Raw genomic sequence first — 14,836 nt, forward strand, 5'->3', positions numbered from 1 at the left:
GGCCAGCCGGGAGATCGGGAGCGCGCGGGGTGGCGGCGGAGCCCGTGCTCGCGCCCGCGCCCGTGCTCGCACCCTCGCCCGCGCCGGTGCGAAGCCGCTCCGGCCGCGCCCGTATCCCGCCGCTTCAGCTCCCCGCCGCGCAGATGCGGGTCGCGGGGCTGAGGGGAGCGAGGTAACCTTCGCCCGCCGCCGCCGCCGCCGCTGCCGTCCGACCCTGGTCCGGCCGGGACCGCGGCCCCAGCCCCTCCCGGGCGTGTTCCGGCCTGGTCGTCCGCGGGGCGCGGCCAGAGCGGGCCATGGCCGACCGCGGGTGTCCGCTGGAGGCGGTGCCGCTGCCCGCCGAGGTGCGGGAGAGCCTGGCCGAGCTGGAGCTGGAGCTGTCGGAAGGTGAGCGGCCCGGATCCCACCCGGCCCTCACCCCGGACCCCGGGACCCCGGGACCCCGCCCGGCCGTGACCCTGGGACCCCAGACCCCGGCCCGGTCGTGACCCTGGGACCCCAGACCCCGGCCCGTACCCCTGCCCAGCCCTCATCCGGGACCCCAGCCCGAACCCCCGCCCGAACCCCCGCCCGGCCCGGACACCGGGACCCCGGATTCCGCCCGGCCCTTCGCTCCAGACCCTGGCCTGGACCCCCGCCTGGCCCTCACTCCGGCCCCGGGACCCCAGGTCCCGGCCCTCACCACAGACCCCGGGACCCTGGAGCCCGGCCCTCATCCCGGACCCCCACCTGGCCCTCACCCCGGACCCCAGACCCCGGCCCGGCCCTCATCCCGGACCCCAGACCCGGCCCGGACCCTCACCTGGCCCTCACCTGGAGATCTGGAAACCGCCCCCCCCCCCCCCCCCGCTTGCGCTGCCAGCCTTTGGGTTCCCGGCGGGGTCACCGAGCTCTGCGGTTTGACTGGGTGGTTTGGCCTCGAGCACGTGAGTCTCGATGTGGAATGACCATTTTTGTCCAAGTAGTAAGACAGCGTTTGTCCGAGCTTCAGGCTGCAGGTCTGCGCTTCCTGACGGTGGCTGTACCCAGGACCTGTGAGCCCACCTCTAGCCTGTGTGTCCCGTGCCCACCCCCCATTACAGGGTTGTAACAGCACCTGCCTGTCTGCGTCCTTCAGGCTAAAAGAACATATGCAAAGCACTGAACACTTAGAATGAGGTTGTTGCCCCATTTCTGGAATTTTTAAAATTAAAAAAAAGTTCAATGAATGGTTATTTGTTAAAAGTAGACTGGAGTAATTGCACTTCAGAGGTGGGTGGCTTGGCGTCAAGAATGATCTCTTCCCAAGACTTGGGTCCCGCTGTTCTGTTTGGATTCATTGCAGAGTAAGTTCTTGCCCAGTTATCAGGGCAGCCAGTGGCCTTTGAGGAAACACATCTAAATGTTTAATTCTGTTTTTGAAACTTAAATCCATTTTCAGTTTTTAGAATCCGTTTTCTCAGAGTCCAGTTATTCTTTAAGTTTCAGGTTGAGAAGTGGGCTCAGGTTGGGGCTGTGAGTTTTTGGAAGAACTGTCTAAGTAAGTATGTGCTTGCTTGGACTTACTCATTTAATCCTCGCCAAACTGAGTGGAAGGCACGGTTGTTTCCTTTGTTTTACAGATAATCCAGCATCTACTTGCAGCTGCTTTGAATTCAACATTGAAATTTTTTAAAGTTTATGATATATGGCACTTTTTTTTTTAATGGAAGTGCAATAAGAAGTGGGTGGATTTGAGAATTCTTTGTGATCAGATGCTCTTGAGAAGTCTGAAAAACTCAAATTAGGAATGGTTGTGACAGGAAGTACTGTCCCGAATTTGTTACAGTTCTTCAACAAGGGAAAATCACGTAGACGCAGACTTTACCCATCTCAGATATGTTTTTGCAGATGGCTCCTAATTTCTGCTCCAGTGTATTTCTTATTCCCTCAATTCTTGTTGTTTTGTGGTTGTGTGGTTGAGCGCTTTCTGGGAGTTGACAGATGAGTTGGACCCTTTCCTCAAAGAACTTCATAATTTGTATGACGGAACAAGTGCTTCAGTGAAAACAACGCTGTCTCTTGCCTCCGTGTGTGCTGTCCTCATTTTAGATGTGTGTGGAGGAGGTAGAGATGAGGAAAGGGTGTAGGTTCGATGGGAGTGGAGGGAACTGGACAGCTAGCTTAGGCCGGGAAGGGTGTGAACAGAGCCGTAAGAAAGGACAGAGTGCATTGCACCGGGGAGGCAGGAGCCCTGGCCTGTGTCCCAGCTTCTAGACTTGCCTGACACCTTTCGTTTGGCCCAAATAGGTCAGTGATTATTCAGGCACAGTCACACTTGGCCCTGCTCCCAGGGTGTTCCCAATCCTTTGGTGCTGGCTTTTTCAGTTTGCGTTGTGGTTGTGTTGATGCAGGGCCTCCCTGTGGACGTGGAGATGCTTTGTGATAGGGACCGCGTCTTAGGCTGACCTTCGGCGTCTTGGCGCAGCGGCTGGCTTCCGGTGCGCGCCCCCGAACTTCTGTTGGATGACAGCAGCTCTGAGCTTGGGTTTGGTCGGTGTCAGAGGGGGTGAACAGCAGCCGTGTGGACACCCCGTAGTTCTTGTAGAGATTCAGTCAGAGTACGCGAACGTGCCTTGAAACTGGTAAGGTGTTTTGTTTCTATAATTCAAGGAAGGTGTTATTAATGAAGCACAGTCCTGAAGCAACCAAGTTAGTCTTGTTGTCATCATCTTTAAATTTTGATCAAGTAGAAATAGGAAGTGGGACTCTTGGTCCTGTGCTTCCCCTCCCCCGACGGTGTGTGGAGGGGATCAACTTCTAGTTCAGAATAAAGTAATGTCAAAATAGGGTGACTTCACAGTGCCCACGTTTGTCTGGATGAGAACTTGCATAAAATCTAGCGTTTACACTGCGCTAGGCAGGTGAGGGGGAAGAGGAACTTAACAGACAAAATGCTGCCCACGTGGAGACTAGTAGTATTAGATACCTGGATAATCTGGAAAATCCTGCACAACTTCCTTTGGCCCGTATACCAGTAGTGACTAGTTGAAAGTATGGCCCTGCCTTTATTCATAACTCACGTGTGGCCTTGTTCTCCAGCACCCTCACTGGATTGTCATCATTAACCACTGTAATTGGGGTCAGCCCTTGGCAGAGGGCGGGGGGAGAGTTCTGGTCTTAGAATACACTGATTTTTTCCTATAGGGCAGGTTTGTTGGCTTTAGTTATGGATTCCCAAGAGGGATATAAGGCACAACTCTGGTCTTGACCCCTAACTTTCCCGGCTCTTTCATCCTTCCTAGGATCTCCTTCAAATTAAGATGAGGATGAAAGGTGGAGCTATGCAGAACCCCACTCTTCTTAGACACCCCCCAGCCCCGTGCCATGAGCACACACAGAATTCATACATACAGCTCCTCAAAGCATATGAGAGTGTTCGTGGATGAAAATGAGGTTATTAGACGTGTAACTTTGACTTTAAAAAAGAATTAATTCACAAACACTGGTGCTTTAGGTAACTGTTACAGTGTCAAATTACCTTCTAAACCCCTCACCGCTCCTGTCGGTACTGTGCAGTGTCTCGGGGCTGGTGGCGCTAAGCCGTTTCAGAAACCTGGATGGTGGGGTCAGGTTAGTCTTTGTGGAATGGCCTGCAGTGGTTTAGAAAGGAAATTCCTACACAACCAACTGCGTTTGTTCCACTCCTGTTTCTTTATTCCTCTTCTGGTTAATAGGTCTATTTCAAAGCTTTACCTTTAGTCTGTTTCGTGTTTTATTGCATTTTGTTAATGCAGGGGCCTCAGCCTGGATGCAGGCAAACAAAAAGGGGAAAAGCTCTGCAGGCGTAGAGGAAGGGACTTCTTCACAAAGCTTTTCTCCTTGCTAAATGTCTTTAATGTCTGTAATTAGTGATATAATTCTCAGTTTTCAAAACGGTAGCCTAACATTGCCTTTACGTCACTAAACATGTGTGCTCCCTAAATATTTTGTGGTATATTAAAATTCTCATGTCCACAGATTCATTTCAGCCATCAAAGCCCAGCCCAGATGCTTCTTATTTTGAGCCTTTCCTGAGCATGTCTGATGTGGCTACTTTCTTGGAAGTCTTATCACATTTGCTGCCGCCTTTGGGATTCTTGCCAGTTTTGGTTTGTTGTATCTGTTATTTGTATACTTTCGTGCGTTCAGTGATTGTTAAGTGCCCACTGGGTACTAGCTAATGTTTTAGCTGTCAAAGGTCAGGGTTAGCTCTGTTTCTCCATTGATCAGCTTTGCACACTGTTTTATTAAAAAGTAATACAGATACAGGGGCAGAGAAGTGAAACAGTTAAAAGGAAATGTGGGGTAGAGTGAGTGAGTGAGTGTGTGCGAGTGTGTGTGGTGTCCCCCCCCCCCCCCGACCCCGCCAGGTGTTCTCTGGTGTCCATTTCCTGGGTTTCCTTCCAGAAGTAATCTGCCAGTGTGATTCCTCTGGGGGTCCCTGAGACCTTTTCTGGGCGCCTGTGAAGGAAACGAAAATGTCATTTCTGTTTTCGTGTTTGTACTGGTGGTGGAGAAGCAATGCTGATACCTTAGTCAAGGCCGGCCTGATGGTACTGACGGTCATTGTGTTCCTCGCCGACGCCCTGCTCGGCAGCAAAAAAGGTACCACTTTCACTTAAATGTACCCGTCCTTGATGAAGCAATAAAAATTAACTTTCTTAAATCTCAACCCTTGAATACCCGTCTTTTTAATAGTCCGTGTGAGGAAATGGGAAGTGCCACAGAGAGCGCCAGGGCCTGTGGTGAGGAACAGCACTTGGGCATCTTGAGTTGCAAAGTGAATGAGCCACTTTTGTTGCAGAATGCCATGTTTACTGGAAAAGTGGGTGTTGGACAAACTGCAGTTACCAAGACTTGGATATCTGGTGGACATTTTCTGGAACATAAATGAACGAGAACAGCTGTCAGAATTTACGGTCATGATAATATTTGTACTTTAGAGCAAAATTTAAAATTTTATGAAGCTTATCTGCACCATGAGCCTGACAGCCTCTCATAACTTAAATACTTTTTTTGATAAGATTAATGTCAGTTTTTGATATTATATAATGACGTGTCAACATTAGGAAGATCTGCATAATTCTGTGAACCAGTATTTTGTAAATACCAGTGTATCGTGTTACAAATTTGTGCACAGGTGAAAAGGTATAGACCATTGGGTTGTGACACAACCGTACGAGAAGCTCACTGGTTTTAGACCCCACACTGCAGCTATTCCGTGAAAAACTACCACCGGCCTAGTTGGGGTGGTGTGGTATCGAGGACTGTGCACAATGATCTGTAAAGGCTACTGACACACTCCGCCCTTGTCCAACATCCGTCTGTTGGATTCACCTTGTAGACTTCACACAAAGCCGCAGATTGCAACAGGTTGGATGCTGAAGCAGGTAAGAGAATCCACCCAGTTGTTGTCTACGAAGCCAGTTAGTAAAGAGACTTGTTAAAGTAAAATCACACCTGTACTCGCCGAATGTTTTTGGCTTTGGGAATCTATTCTTTTTTATTAAAATGTTGGTATGTTAATATGGTTTATTATAAACTAATTTGAATGAATTAAATATTTAAAAAATTTCACTGTTTTAGTTTCTAATATGGTAAATGTTGACTGATATAACACACACAGACAAAAGCTCTTCGGGGGCCTCAGTAATTTTTAAGAGCGTGAAGGGGTCCTGAGTCCAAATCCTTTAAGAAGTGCTAGTCCTTGCAACTCTAACAGAACTTTTAAGGAAATACCCAAATGTCGTTGTATATTTCTTTATACTTTTTGTAACAAATTTCTTAGCTGTTACTGGCATAGTAAGGATTTCTGTTTATATTTGTAAAGATAATCAGATGTTTCAATTTATAAAACGTGTTTGAAAATTTCTGAAAATTACCTTACTAATTGCTTGTGTGTCCCACTTCACATGATTCAGGAATATTCCCTTTAGAATTTTTTTGTAGTGAATCATCCTAGCACAGTTGTCTCCTTCCAAAATTTTTTTTCTTTACAGAATTTTGATTTATATATTTTTAAGAGAGTATCAATACTATAATTTCAGTTTTAATATCCTAACCCTTTGCACATACAGGTCACTGCCAACTATTCTGTACTGTTGAATTCCTGCCTTTGTTTAAACTTCACTTTCTCTTTGAAGTTCTGCCTTCCTCTGAGAAGCACCCCGTTTCTCCGGTGAGGTGCCTGCTGCTCGTGTCCCTGTAGTGCTCACTGTATCCCTCCTGTAGGATTTATCACACGGTTGTACGGCTTCGTTTGCTTGCTTTGCTACTTCCTAGGGAACACTTCAAGAGGGAGTTTTAAACTGTTCTTCGTGTCCTCAGCACCTAGCATATTTTAGGCATTTTAATGAGTGATTGTTTAATTAATAAAAGAGTAAAAACTACACATGGTGTTTATTTTCAGTTTTTTAAAACTTTTATTATTTCTTTAAGTAATCTCTATGCCCAACGTGGGGCTCGAAATCATGACCCCAAGATCAAGAGTCGCACGCTCCACCGTCCGAGCCATCCAGGCACCCCTATTTTCAGTTGTAAATCAAGAATCATCTGTGCTTGTTTGAATACTTAGCTTTATTGGTAATGGTTTTTCAGACTCAGTGAAGCCATTCATCAGCAGGACAGACCTGGGTCTTAGGGGGCCATTGACTCGGGATTTGGTTTGGTTGCTTAGACTACCGGGAAGAAACTACCAGTGTAGTCCCTGCTGGTGAGGAGCTGAAGTCTCAAGTGCCATCTAGAAGGCTGTTCCGGGCCCCGAGGTGGCCGTGATCCACCCGTGGCCTCCCCTCTGGGCTGTGGGTCCACGCCACCTTCACGCTGAGCCCACACTTCTGTTGCAGGAATACAAAGGCAGGCTTGGTCCTGGGAGCCTGTGGCTCCTGCTGGGGACTTTGGCTCAAGGACCCATGCTGGCCTCAAACTTTCTTAGAGCTGCATGGTGTCTAAGGCTTTTCCTGCCCAACCTGTCTTCCTTTCCTCTGCCTCTACGAGGGATCACCTGCATCGTGTCAGCTCTCCAGCCTCCTGCTTGCCCCCCCCCACCCGTTCCCCTTCACAGGCATTTCTCTCCTAGGTCTCTTGCATGTCTGTGCTGTCTTAGCATCTGCTTCTCAGAGGCCCTAAACTGCCATACGGGCTCTCTGGTTTAGGCCCAGGTTGAAAGGCTGCTTTGTCTGGTGGTGTGGGTGTAAGTGTCTGTCTCCCTTATCAGTGGTCTGCACTTGGACATTGTGTCTGGCACATAGTTGTTGGTCCGTGGGTATCGAATTGAATTTTTCCCTCTCTCGAGACCCTCTTGCCTGTGGCTGACTCTGGTTTAGCTCTCCGTAGCGACACTTCATGAGAGCTGGGGCCAAACCCGCCTTGCTCTTTCCTATGTCCCTGCCACCAGAGTCGTTGGCGTGTCATCCACGTCCACTGACCTCTGTCCATCCAGGCTCTGCTGAAAAGAAAGACAACAACTGGGACTTAGGGAAGTGGTTTTAGACTGGTGGTCAGAATACCCCAGGCAGGTGAATTAAGTTACAAGAGCCTTCCATATGATTGGGGAGGGAGCATCCCAACCAGGTGGGTTAGCTGAGCGTGGTGACTCAGGTGATGAGAAGGGGGGCGGGTTGTAGGAGGCAGGCCAGAAAGGCGGCCTGAGCCTGGGCCCAGCCTGGTGGATCTCCTGGTTCCTACTTTAAGTGCCATGAGGGATCACTGGAACTTATGCTGCTTTGATGGTGTCTGTCCTTGAGACTCATCGCTGCTGTGTCAAGAATGGATTGCAAGGAGGCAAGAGTGAACTGGGTTCAGATCACTTAGGAGGCAGGCGCTGCTGGGCGAGAAATGGTAGCTGTTGGGGGGCAAGACGCTGAAGGGCCTGAAGGAGGAACGGGGAGGATTGGCTGATAGCCTGGGTGCGGGTGGGGAGGGCAGCAGGGAGTCAAGACGTGGCTACTAGGCTTTGGTGTGAGGTGCTGCGTGCACGCATAGCGAGGAGATGGGGAAGAGGAGGGTGACTGGATTTGAGGGAACGCCCACTTGCTCATTTATTCAAGGAAGAACTGGTCTGAACGCGGTCACTGTGATGATGGTGATACCAGCTAGTTGGCTTGATTGTGTTGCTATTTCAGGATGACTTTGAGGAACGCCTCCACTCCTGTGGACAGGACGTGTTTATTAAATGCTTCATTCAGGTAACGGGTACCGTGAATATCACTCATTTGCTATCCTGATGCTTATAACACCTTCCCTGTTAGTTTAATAGGCGTTTGTGCCTAACCTGATTCCTGGCTACTAATTAAAAGCTAGTTGTATCAGGGATTGACTAGTGGTACTTACAGCTGACCTCCCGCATAGGACTCCTAGCACTTCCTCCTTTCCTTTAGGAGTATCTGCTGTAAGGAGGCACCTCAATAGAGTGTCGTCCCGTGTCTGTCTCCTGCACTCCACAGTTGTAAGGGCCTTGAGGAGAGTGGCGTTGCCATCCTGCGAGCTGCTGGCTGGGTCTGCAGTGGGACCCTTTCTTGGCCGGCTGACTATGCTGGCCACATGAGGCACTTGTTGGCATTCTTGAGGGAGAGCCACCCCTCAGGGCAGGCCTTCAGCTGAGGTGTGGGATGTGTAGGGGTCCGAGTCGTGCACTCTGAAGAGCCTCTGTTGGTCATTTGGTCCCTTCTCTCTGTAGACCTTTAGTCTCACCAAATGGGGTAGATGAACACCCAGGACTTAGAAGTCTGCAGAGAGACTTGAGTGGGAGCCCTGGTCTGCTAGAATGAAGAGTCTCTGCTTGGTGACGTGTCCCCATGGAAACATGAGCCTAGGGAGTGGTGTCACCCCCATGCCCCATGACCAGCACCCACACTTCACACTGTGCACCCCCAGTGAACGGTCACCATTGTGTTGCCACCATGCCCGTCTCTCTTCATCAGGGTCCAGGCTGTGTTCTATCTTTGTAGTTGGAAAGTACGGAAGAGTTGTAATTCTTGAAAACATTTTTATTTCATCTTTTCGTGTGTTCTTTTACCTGGTGTGATATGCAACATTTATTTAAAATGAAAATGAACTCGTACAAAGTATGTGGTCACTATACTGTGACATAGCTGAAGAAGGGGTGGGATGAAGGAGGGTGGGTTGCTCTGCTCTGCTAGTAGGACTTTTAAAACTAACTTCTGCGGTAGCATTTTGTTAGTAGTAAGCTTGCTTCTGAGTAAGACTACAGTCTTTATGGGTCAATCTTCACAGAGAAGATTAACATTTCTGATATTGCACGTGCGTCCTACAAAGACTAGGAAATTATATACTACACGGCAAAGAAAAACGTGTGTAACCAGTGAAAGACACAACACCTGAAAATAGTAGTCTCTGTCATTTATTGATGAAGAGTCACTTGGAGTGATGCATCCAGAGTCCCTTGTCCTTTTCCACACAGGAAATGAATGGCCTCTGTTTTTGAGATTTCCTGGATTCTTGGGGCAGCACCTTGGGTAATCAGTGGGGACAGTAATTGTGCAGGGGTTTCCTTTCACACTTTGGCTTTGTGTTACTCAGCTTTAAAGGAAGAGTAGAAATCCTGTCCTTTTCAGTTTACACTGACTATTCATGACTTGAGAATACCATTTTGGAAATAGCAGAGAAAGATCTTTTATTTCCTTTCAGATTTCGGAACTTTTTCTCCAGGATCTTTGATAAAAGACCTTTAAATTGAGTATCTGAAATGTGAAAGGACATATTCATGCTGGTGAAGCAGGTGAGTACCTCGAGAGAGCATGTCGTGGAGAGTTCCTGTTTAACTCCCGGGCTCTCCTTGCTCTGCTTATCTCCGAAGATGGAGGCTGTGGGTTAGCCCTTTTCAGCAAACAGTAAAATTAGGATCATTTAGAAATAAAGGGTATAGAAATGGGATAATCTGGCCTCATTATTAGGTAATCTTGGCATCATGGGCTGAATTGTGTCCCCCATATTCGTATGTTGAAGCCTTAACCGCCTGTGTGACTATATTTAGAGACACGTCCTTTAAGGAGGGGATGAAGGTTAAATGCAGTCGTAGGTGTGGGCTCTGATCCAATAGGACCCGTGTCCTTTTTAGAGGAGGAGATGGCAGGAGCGCCTGCACACAGGGAAGAGGCCGCGTGAGGACAGGTGAGAAGGCGGCTGCGTGCAAGCTAAGGGGAGAGCCTCAGGAAGAACCAAAGCTGATGACGCCTTGAGCTCAGACTTCTGGCCTTCAGAACAGGGATGAGGTACATTTCTCTCGTTGAAGCCGCCCCGTCTGCGGTGTTGTGTTGGGGCAGCCCGAGCAGAGGAAGATACTCTGTGTGTCACCCTGTCATTCAGCAACAGACAACAGACCGAGTGCCAAGGTGCCCATGACCTAGCGAGGGCTGAAAGACACGTAGACGGTAAGGTGCGTGCAGGCCCCGAAGGGGAGCAGCGTGGGCAAGCCGGGCGGACAGAGGAAATAGAGATTCTTCTAGCTTTGTTTGAAAGCGTGTGTGAGGAGGGTGTTGTAGGAGGGCAGGGAAGAAATGCTAGACAAAGGAAGACGAGCCAAAGCTGAGTGCCGGGGGATTGCCAGACAGTGCTCCCCAGGCACACGGGCAGACAGGGCAGGTTGGGAAAGGCGGGGGCTAGTGTAGGGGAGGGTTTACGCATCCTAGTAGAGAATTTGGACTGGGCTTTCTGGAGTCCAGACCAGTGTTGAAAGAAACTCAGACGCCTCCTGCAGCCAGATGTGTGTTATGGGTGTGTGAGGTGAGCAGGATTAAGACAGGCACCTGTCTGCTCTGGTGTGGGGCCTAGAAGCTTCTGTGCTGGTGGAAATGGTTTGTGCCGTAGCCGCCACGGCCACCGATACCAGCGCAGCCCCTACTGTGCGTCTGTGAAACACTTGAAATGTGGCTAGTGGGATTGGGAAACTGAAAAGTCAATTTAATTGACTTTTAATTAATTAAAATGTAAATTTAAAACTTAAAATTTTAGGGGCCTGGGTGGCTCAGTCAATTAAGCGTCTGCCTTCAGCTCAGGTCATGATCTCAGGGTAAATCCTGGGATTGAGTTTTGCATCGGGCTCCCTGCTCCGTGGGGAGCCTGCTTCTCCTTCTCCCTCTGCTGCTCCCTCTGGTTGTGCTCTCTCTCTCTGTCTCTGTCGAATAAATAAATTTTTTAAAATCTTTAAAACTTCAAATTTAAAAATACTCCCATAAAATTAGGAATATAATAAAGATCTGTCCATATAAACTTCTGTTAATATTACAATTGGTAAGGAAAAGACAAAACTCTTTGTAAGTTTGCTTACACAGACAAATCCCTGAGAATCAGTGAAGTAGCAGAGCTAATGAGATTGCCACACCGATGCTGGTGCGGGACCGTCCTGTGGAGTCAGGAACATGTCTTCACACCAGGAATAATGGGTTTAAAAGAATCCGTTGGAAAAAGCCCCCCCCCCCTTCACAATAGCCACAAAATCATACGGTACCCAGTAATGTCCAACAAGAGATGTGCCAGCTCTCCTTTGGAAATGCACCAGGTATCACTGAGGAGCTTCGGCAGACCAGAAACAGGGGAGCGGGGAGTGTCGTGCCATGTTGTGGGGTGGAGAAGGGTGCTCAGTATTGCAAGTATGCGTGTCGTCCCTAAACTTGTCTCTACGTTGTCCGACCCTAGAATTTGTGAGTACAATGCCAAGAAGAGTTGAGACATTTTTCAAGTGGGAAGAAAAGAACAAAGTTAAGGCTTATTAATTTTAAAACTGTGGCAAGAGATAAAGAAACATGGTGTATTGAGTTATGTGGGAGTTCAAACCAGTCACTGGGATAGGTGAGCATCGTCAGACAGCGTCCAGAACTCTTCCGTACGGACGGAAGTTAATAAACGTGCGAGGGCAGTGACTGTTCGCACAGCCCATGTGGACAGCACGGCAAAGCGTAGGCTCCGCTTTAAGGCGTTCTATTACGAGTGAGTGACTCCAGCACAGTTTTCTACCCCTGCACTTGACGGCGGGGGGGAAATGGGAGACGTTAAAATATGATACGTGTGTGCTTTCAGGAACCCACGAAATCCTGAAAACAGATGGCCGATTTTCTGTTTTTGGAAAAGGGCGAAGGGGGTGGCTATTCTTAGGTACTTTATTGTAAGTGGGTCTTCTTAACAAATGGTGGAGTCAGGTGGCGGTGTTAGAGGCAGTAAGCAGCAATTGAGATATTTCCGTGTGAGCTTTCGTATGTCTCTTTCTGTCCCTCCTCCTCTTCTTTCTCGATGATCGACAGCACCGTCTGCTGGCAACGTGTGGGAGAGTGGGCTGGAGCGGCACAAAAACGGGAGCAGAAGCATGAAGGAGCACATTGCCGCGATCTAGGGCCGTGGAATGGAGAGAATGGTCTGCCGTAGAACACACAGGTTTTGGTGTGAAGAAGCGGACCTTGGAGGGTCTGGGAGGGCTCCTGAGTTTCCCAGATGGGCGACTGCGAGATGAGGGAGCTGTTCGGAGAACAGGTCAGGAAGAACTCAGGAAGATCATGTGTGTTTCATACCTGTAGAGTGTGGGTGTCCACGGGGCATCTGGATATGTAGGACTGGTACTTTCTAGAAAGGCGTATCTAGAAGTAGAAATCTGGAAGTCATTGGCAGGAAATCATGATTGACGTGAATATGATGACCCTGTAGGGAGAACTCAACGCAAAGAGGTCCTAGGGCAAAACCCTGGGGAACGCAAACCCATCAAGGACAGACAGAGGAAGGGGCCACAGCAGGAAGAGGAGAGGGAAGAGTGTGGGCATCTGTGAGGCAGAAGGCTTCACTGCACAAAGTGCCTGTGGGAACGGAGGGCGTGTTAAATCGATATTCATGACCACCATCAGGTAAAGATGACTCCTCTCCCAAATCCCACTGAAATGGTAGAAATTTTGTTTATTTTTTGAAAAATTTTTAAAGTTTATTTGTTTACTTATTTAAGTAATCTCTACCACCGACATAGGACTCAAACTCATGAGCCAGAGATGAAGCGTCTCAGGCTCCTCTGACTGATCCAGCCAGGTGCCCTGAAATGGTAAAAATTTTTAGAATTAAAAGGAAATTCACAGCAGTGTAGATTCTGGAAAGTCAGAAAGGTAGATCAGAGCAGCGGGCACCATCTAGGTCGGGAAGACGGCACATGGGGCAGAGCAGTAACAGACGGTCAGTGTGTTCTTTGAGCCGAGCGGGGGGAGCGATGGTAGCGGGGAGGTGGTGGTGAGGAGAGGATGTGGTGTCCAGGGCTTTTCCGGAGCCCCCATGCCACTCCCCCAGGAGGGTGGCCAGTCTCCTGGTGGGGGACGGAGCTTAGAGGGCAGGCCTCGGCCTAGCCTCTGCCAGAGCAGACTCTGCACCGAGCCTCCTCAGGACAGCTCACTGGAAGAGAAGGATGGAACGTGTGCAGCTGAGAAGTTGGAAGAACACCAGAGTGGGTGGTATTTACGTTCTCCTTCCGGCTGTAAGAGTATTCTAAGTTCCGATCACGAGTGTGCAATAAGAATCATACCCTCGTGTGACTTTATCTCACCACGTAATGTTTAAAAGCATTCTTGCATTAAATGTCTGCTATTTTCATTTTTATTTTTTAATTTTTTTTGAAATAGCAGTCAGTGATTCTTTTATTTTTTTTATTTTATTTTGTTTTATTTATTTATTTTTTTTTTAAAGATTTTATTTATTTATTTGACAGAGATAGAGACAGCCAGCGAGAGAGGGAACACAAGCAGGGGGAGTGGGAGAGGAGGAAGCAGGCTCTTAGTGGAGGAGCCTGATGTGGGGCTCGATCCCATAACGCCGGGATCACGCCCTGAGCCGAAGGCAGACGCCTAACCGCTGTGCCACCCAGGCGCCCCTATTTTGTTTTATTTTTAAAAGGAATCTCTACACCCAATGTGGGGCTGGAACTCGCGACCCTGAGATCAAGAGTCAGATGCTCTACCGGCTGAGCCAGCCTGTCTGCTATTGTTAAAAGGGTTATTGCCTATTTACACATTTATGTAATACAAGCTTGGTAGCCAAGAGCTGTATGTTTTTTAAGCTTTTGTTTATTTATCTATCTGAGAGAGAGAGAGAGAGTACATGGGGAAGGGGGAGCAGAGGGAGAAGGAAGCAGACTCTGCACCAAGCACAGAGCCCCACGCAGGGCTCAATCCCATGACTTGGAGATCAGGACCTGAGCCAAAATCAGGAGTCAGATGTCCAACCAACCGAGCCACCCAGGCGCCCCACCAAGAGCTATATTTTTATGGAAGAACCTTGTTACCCTTCTCTGTGGCACTGCTGTCTGTCTCCTTGTATGTCCTAACTGGATGTTCAGGGCCTTACTTCAGTTAAATGGGATAATTTAGATTAAGCTCATGAGGACTGGGGAATAGAAGGCCGACATTTGCATGGAGCAGTCAGAAACTGTGGAGTGCGGTTGACTGCTTCTTGTTTAATCTTTTTTCTAATATTTGTGATCTTGCAAACATACAGAAAAGTTGAGAGAATCATGGTATACACACTGATGTACCTACTACCTGATTTTTCAAAAAATTAATATTTTGTCATATTAACTTCAGATCCTTTGCACAGAACCATTTCAGAGAGAGAGTAAGCCACACTCACTCTGACTCTGTTCCCCTTCCCCCAGCCTCCCCCTGAACTTGGTGTTGGATCATCGTATTGCATTTCCATATATCCTTAAACAGTCTATAGTGCTGTTTTGCATGGTTTAAAACATTACATAAATCATCTATATGAGTCCTTCTGAAACTTGCTTTTAATCTCAACGTTATGTTTTTAGAATTATGGTAATGATTATGTTAATACATATAGCTCTGACTCTTTCTAACTA

The 14,836-nt window shown here is 48.3% G+C and overlaps 1 protein-coding gene across 2 annotated transcripts in view; it reads left to right on the top strand.

Annotated features, from left to right (window-relative positions):
- Nucleotides 1-14,836, top strand: part of DIP2A (DIP2 acetate--CoA ligase A) — a 112,614-nt gene continuing 97,778 nt past the window's right edge. The window contains exon 1 of one of the 2 annotated variants that reach the window (XM_045776964.2): nucleotides 1-387. In XM_045776964.2, the coding sequence (XP_045632920.1) occupies nucleotides 297-387 (91 nt within the window). In that variant the 5' untranslated portion in view covers nucleotides 1-296. The remainder of the gene's footprint in view (nucleotides 388-14,836) is intronic. The other variant, XM_045776963.2, reaches the window with a different exon arrangement.

This window comes from Ursus americanus, chromosome 4, assembly GCF_024610735.1.
Source record: "Ursus americanus isolate L20-20 chromosome 4, mUrsAme1.1.p, whole genome shotgun sequence".
Lineage (NCBI taxonomy): Eukaryota > Metazoa > Chordata > Mammalia > Carnivora > Ursidae > Ursus > Ursus americanus.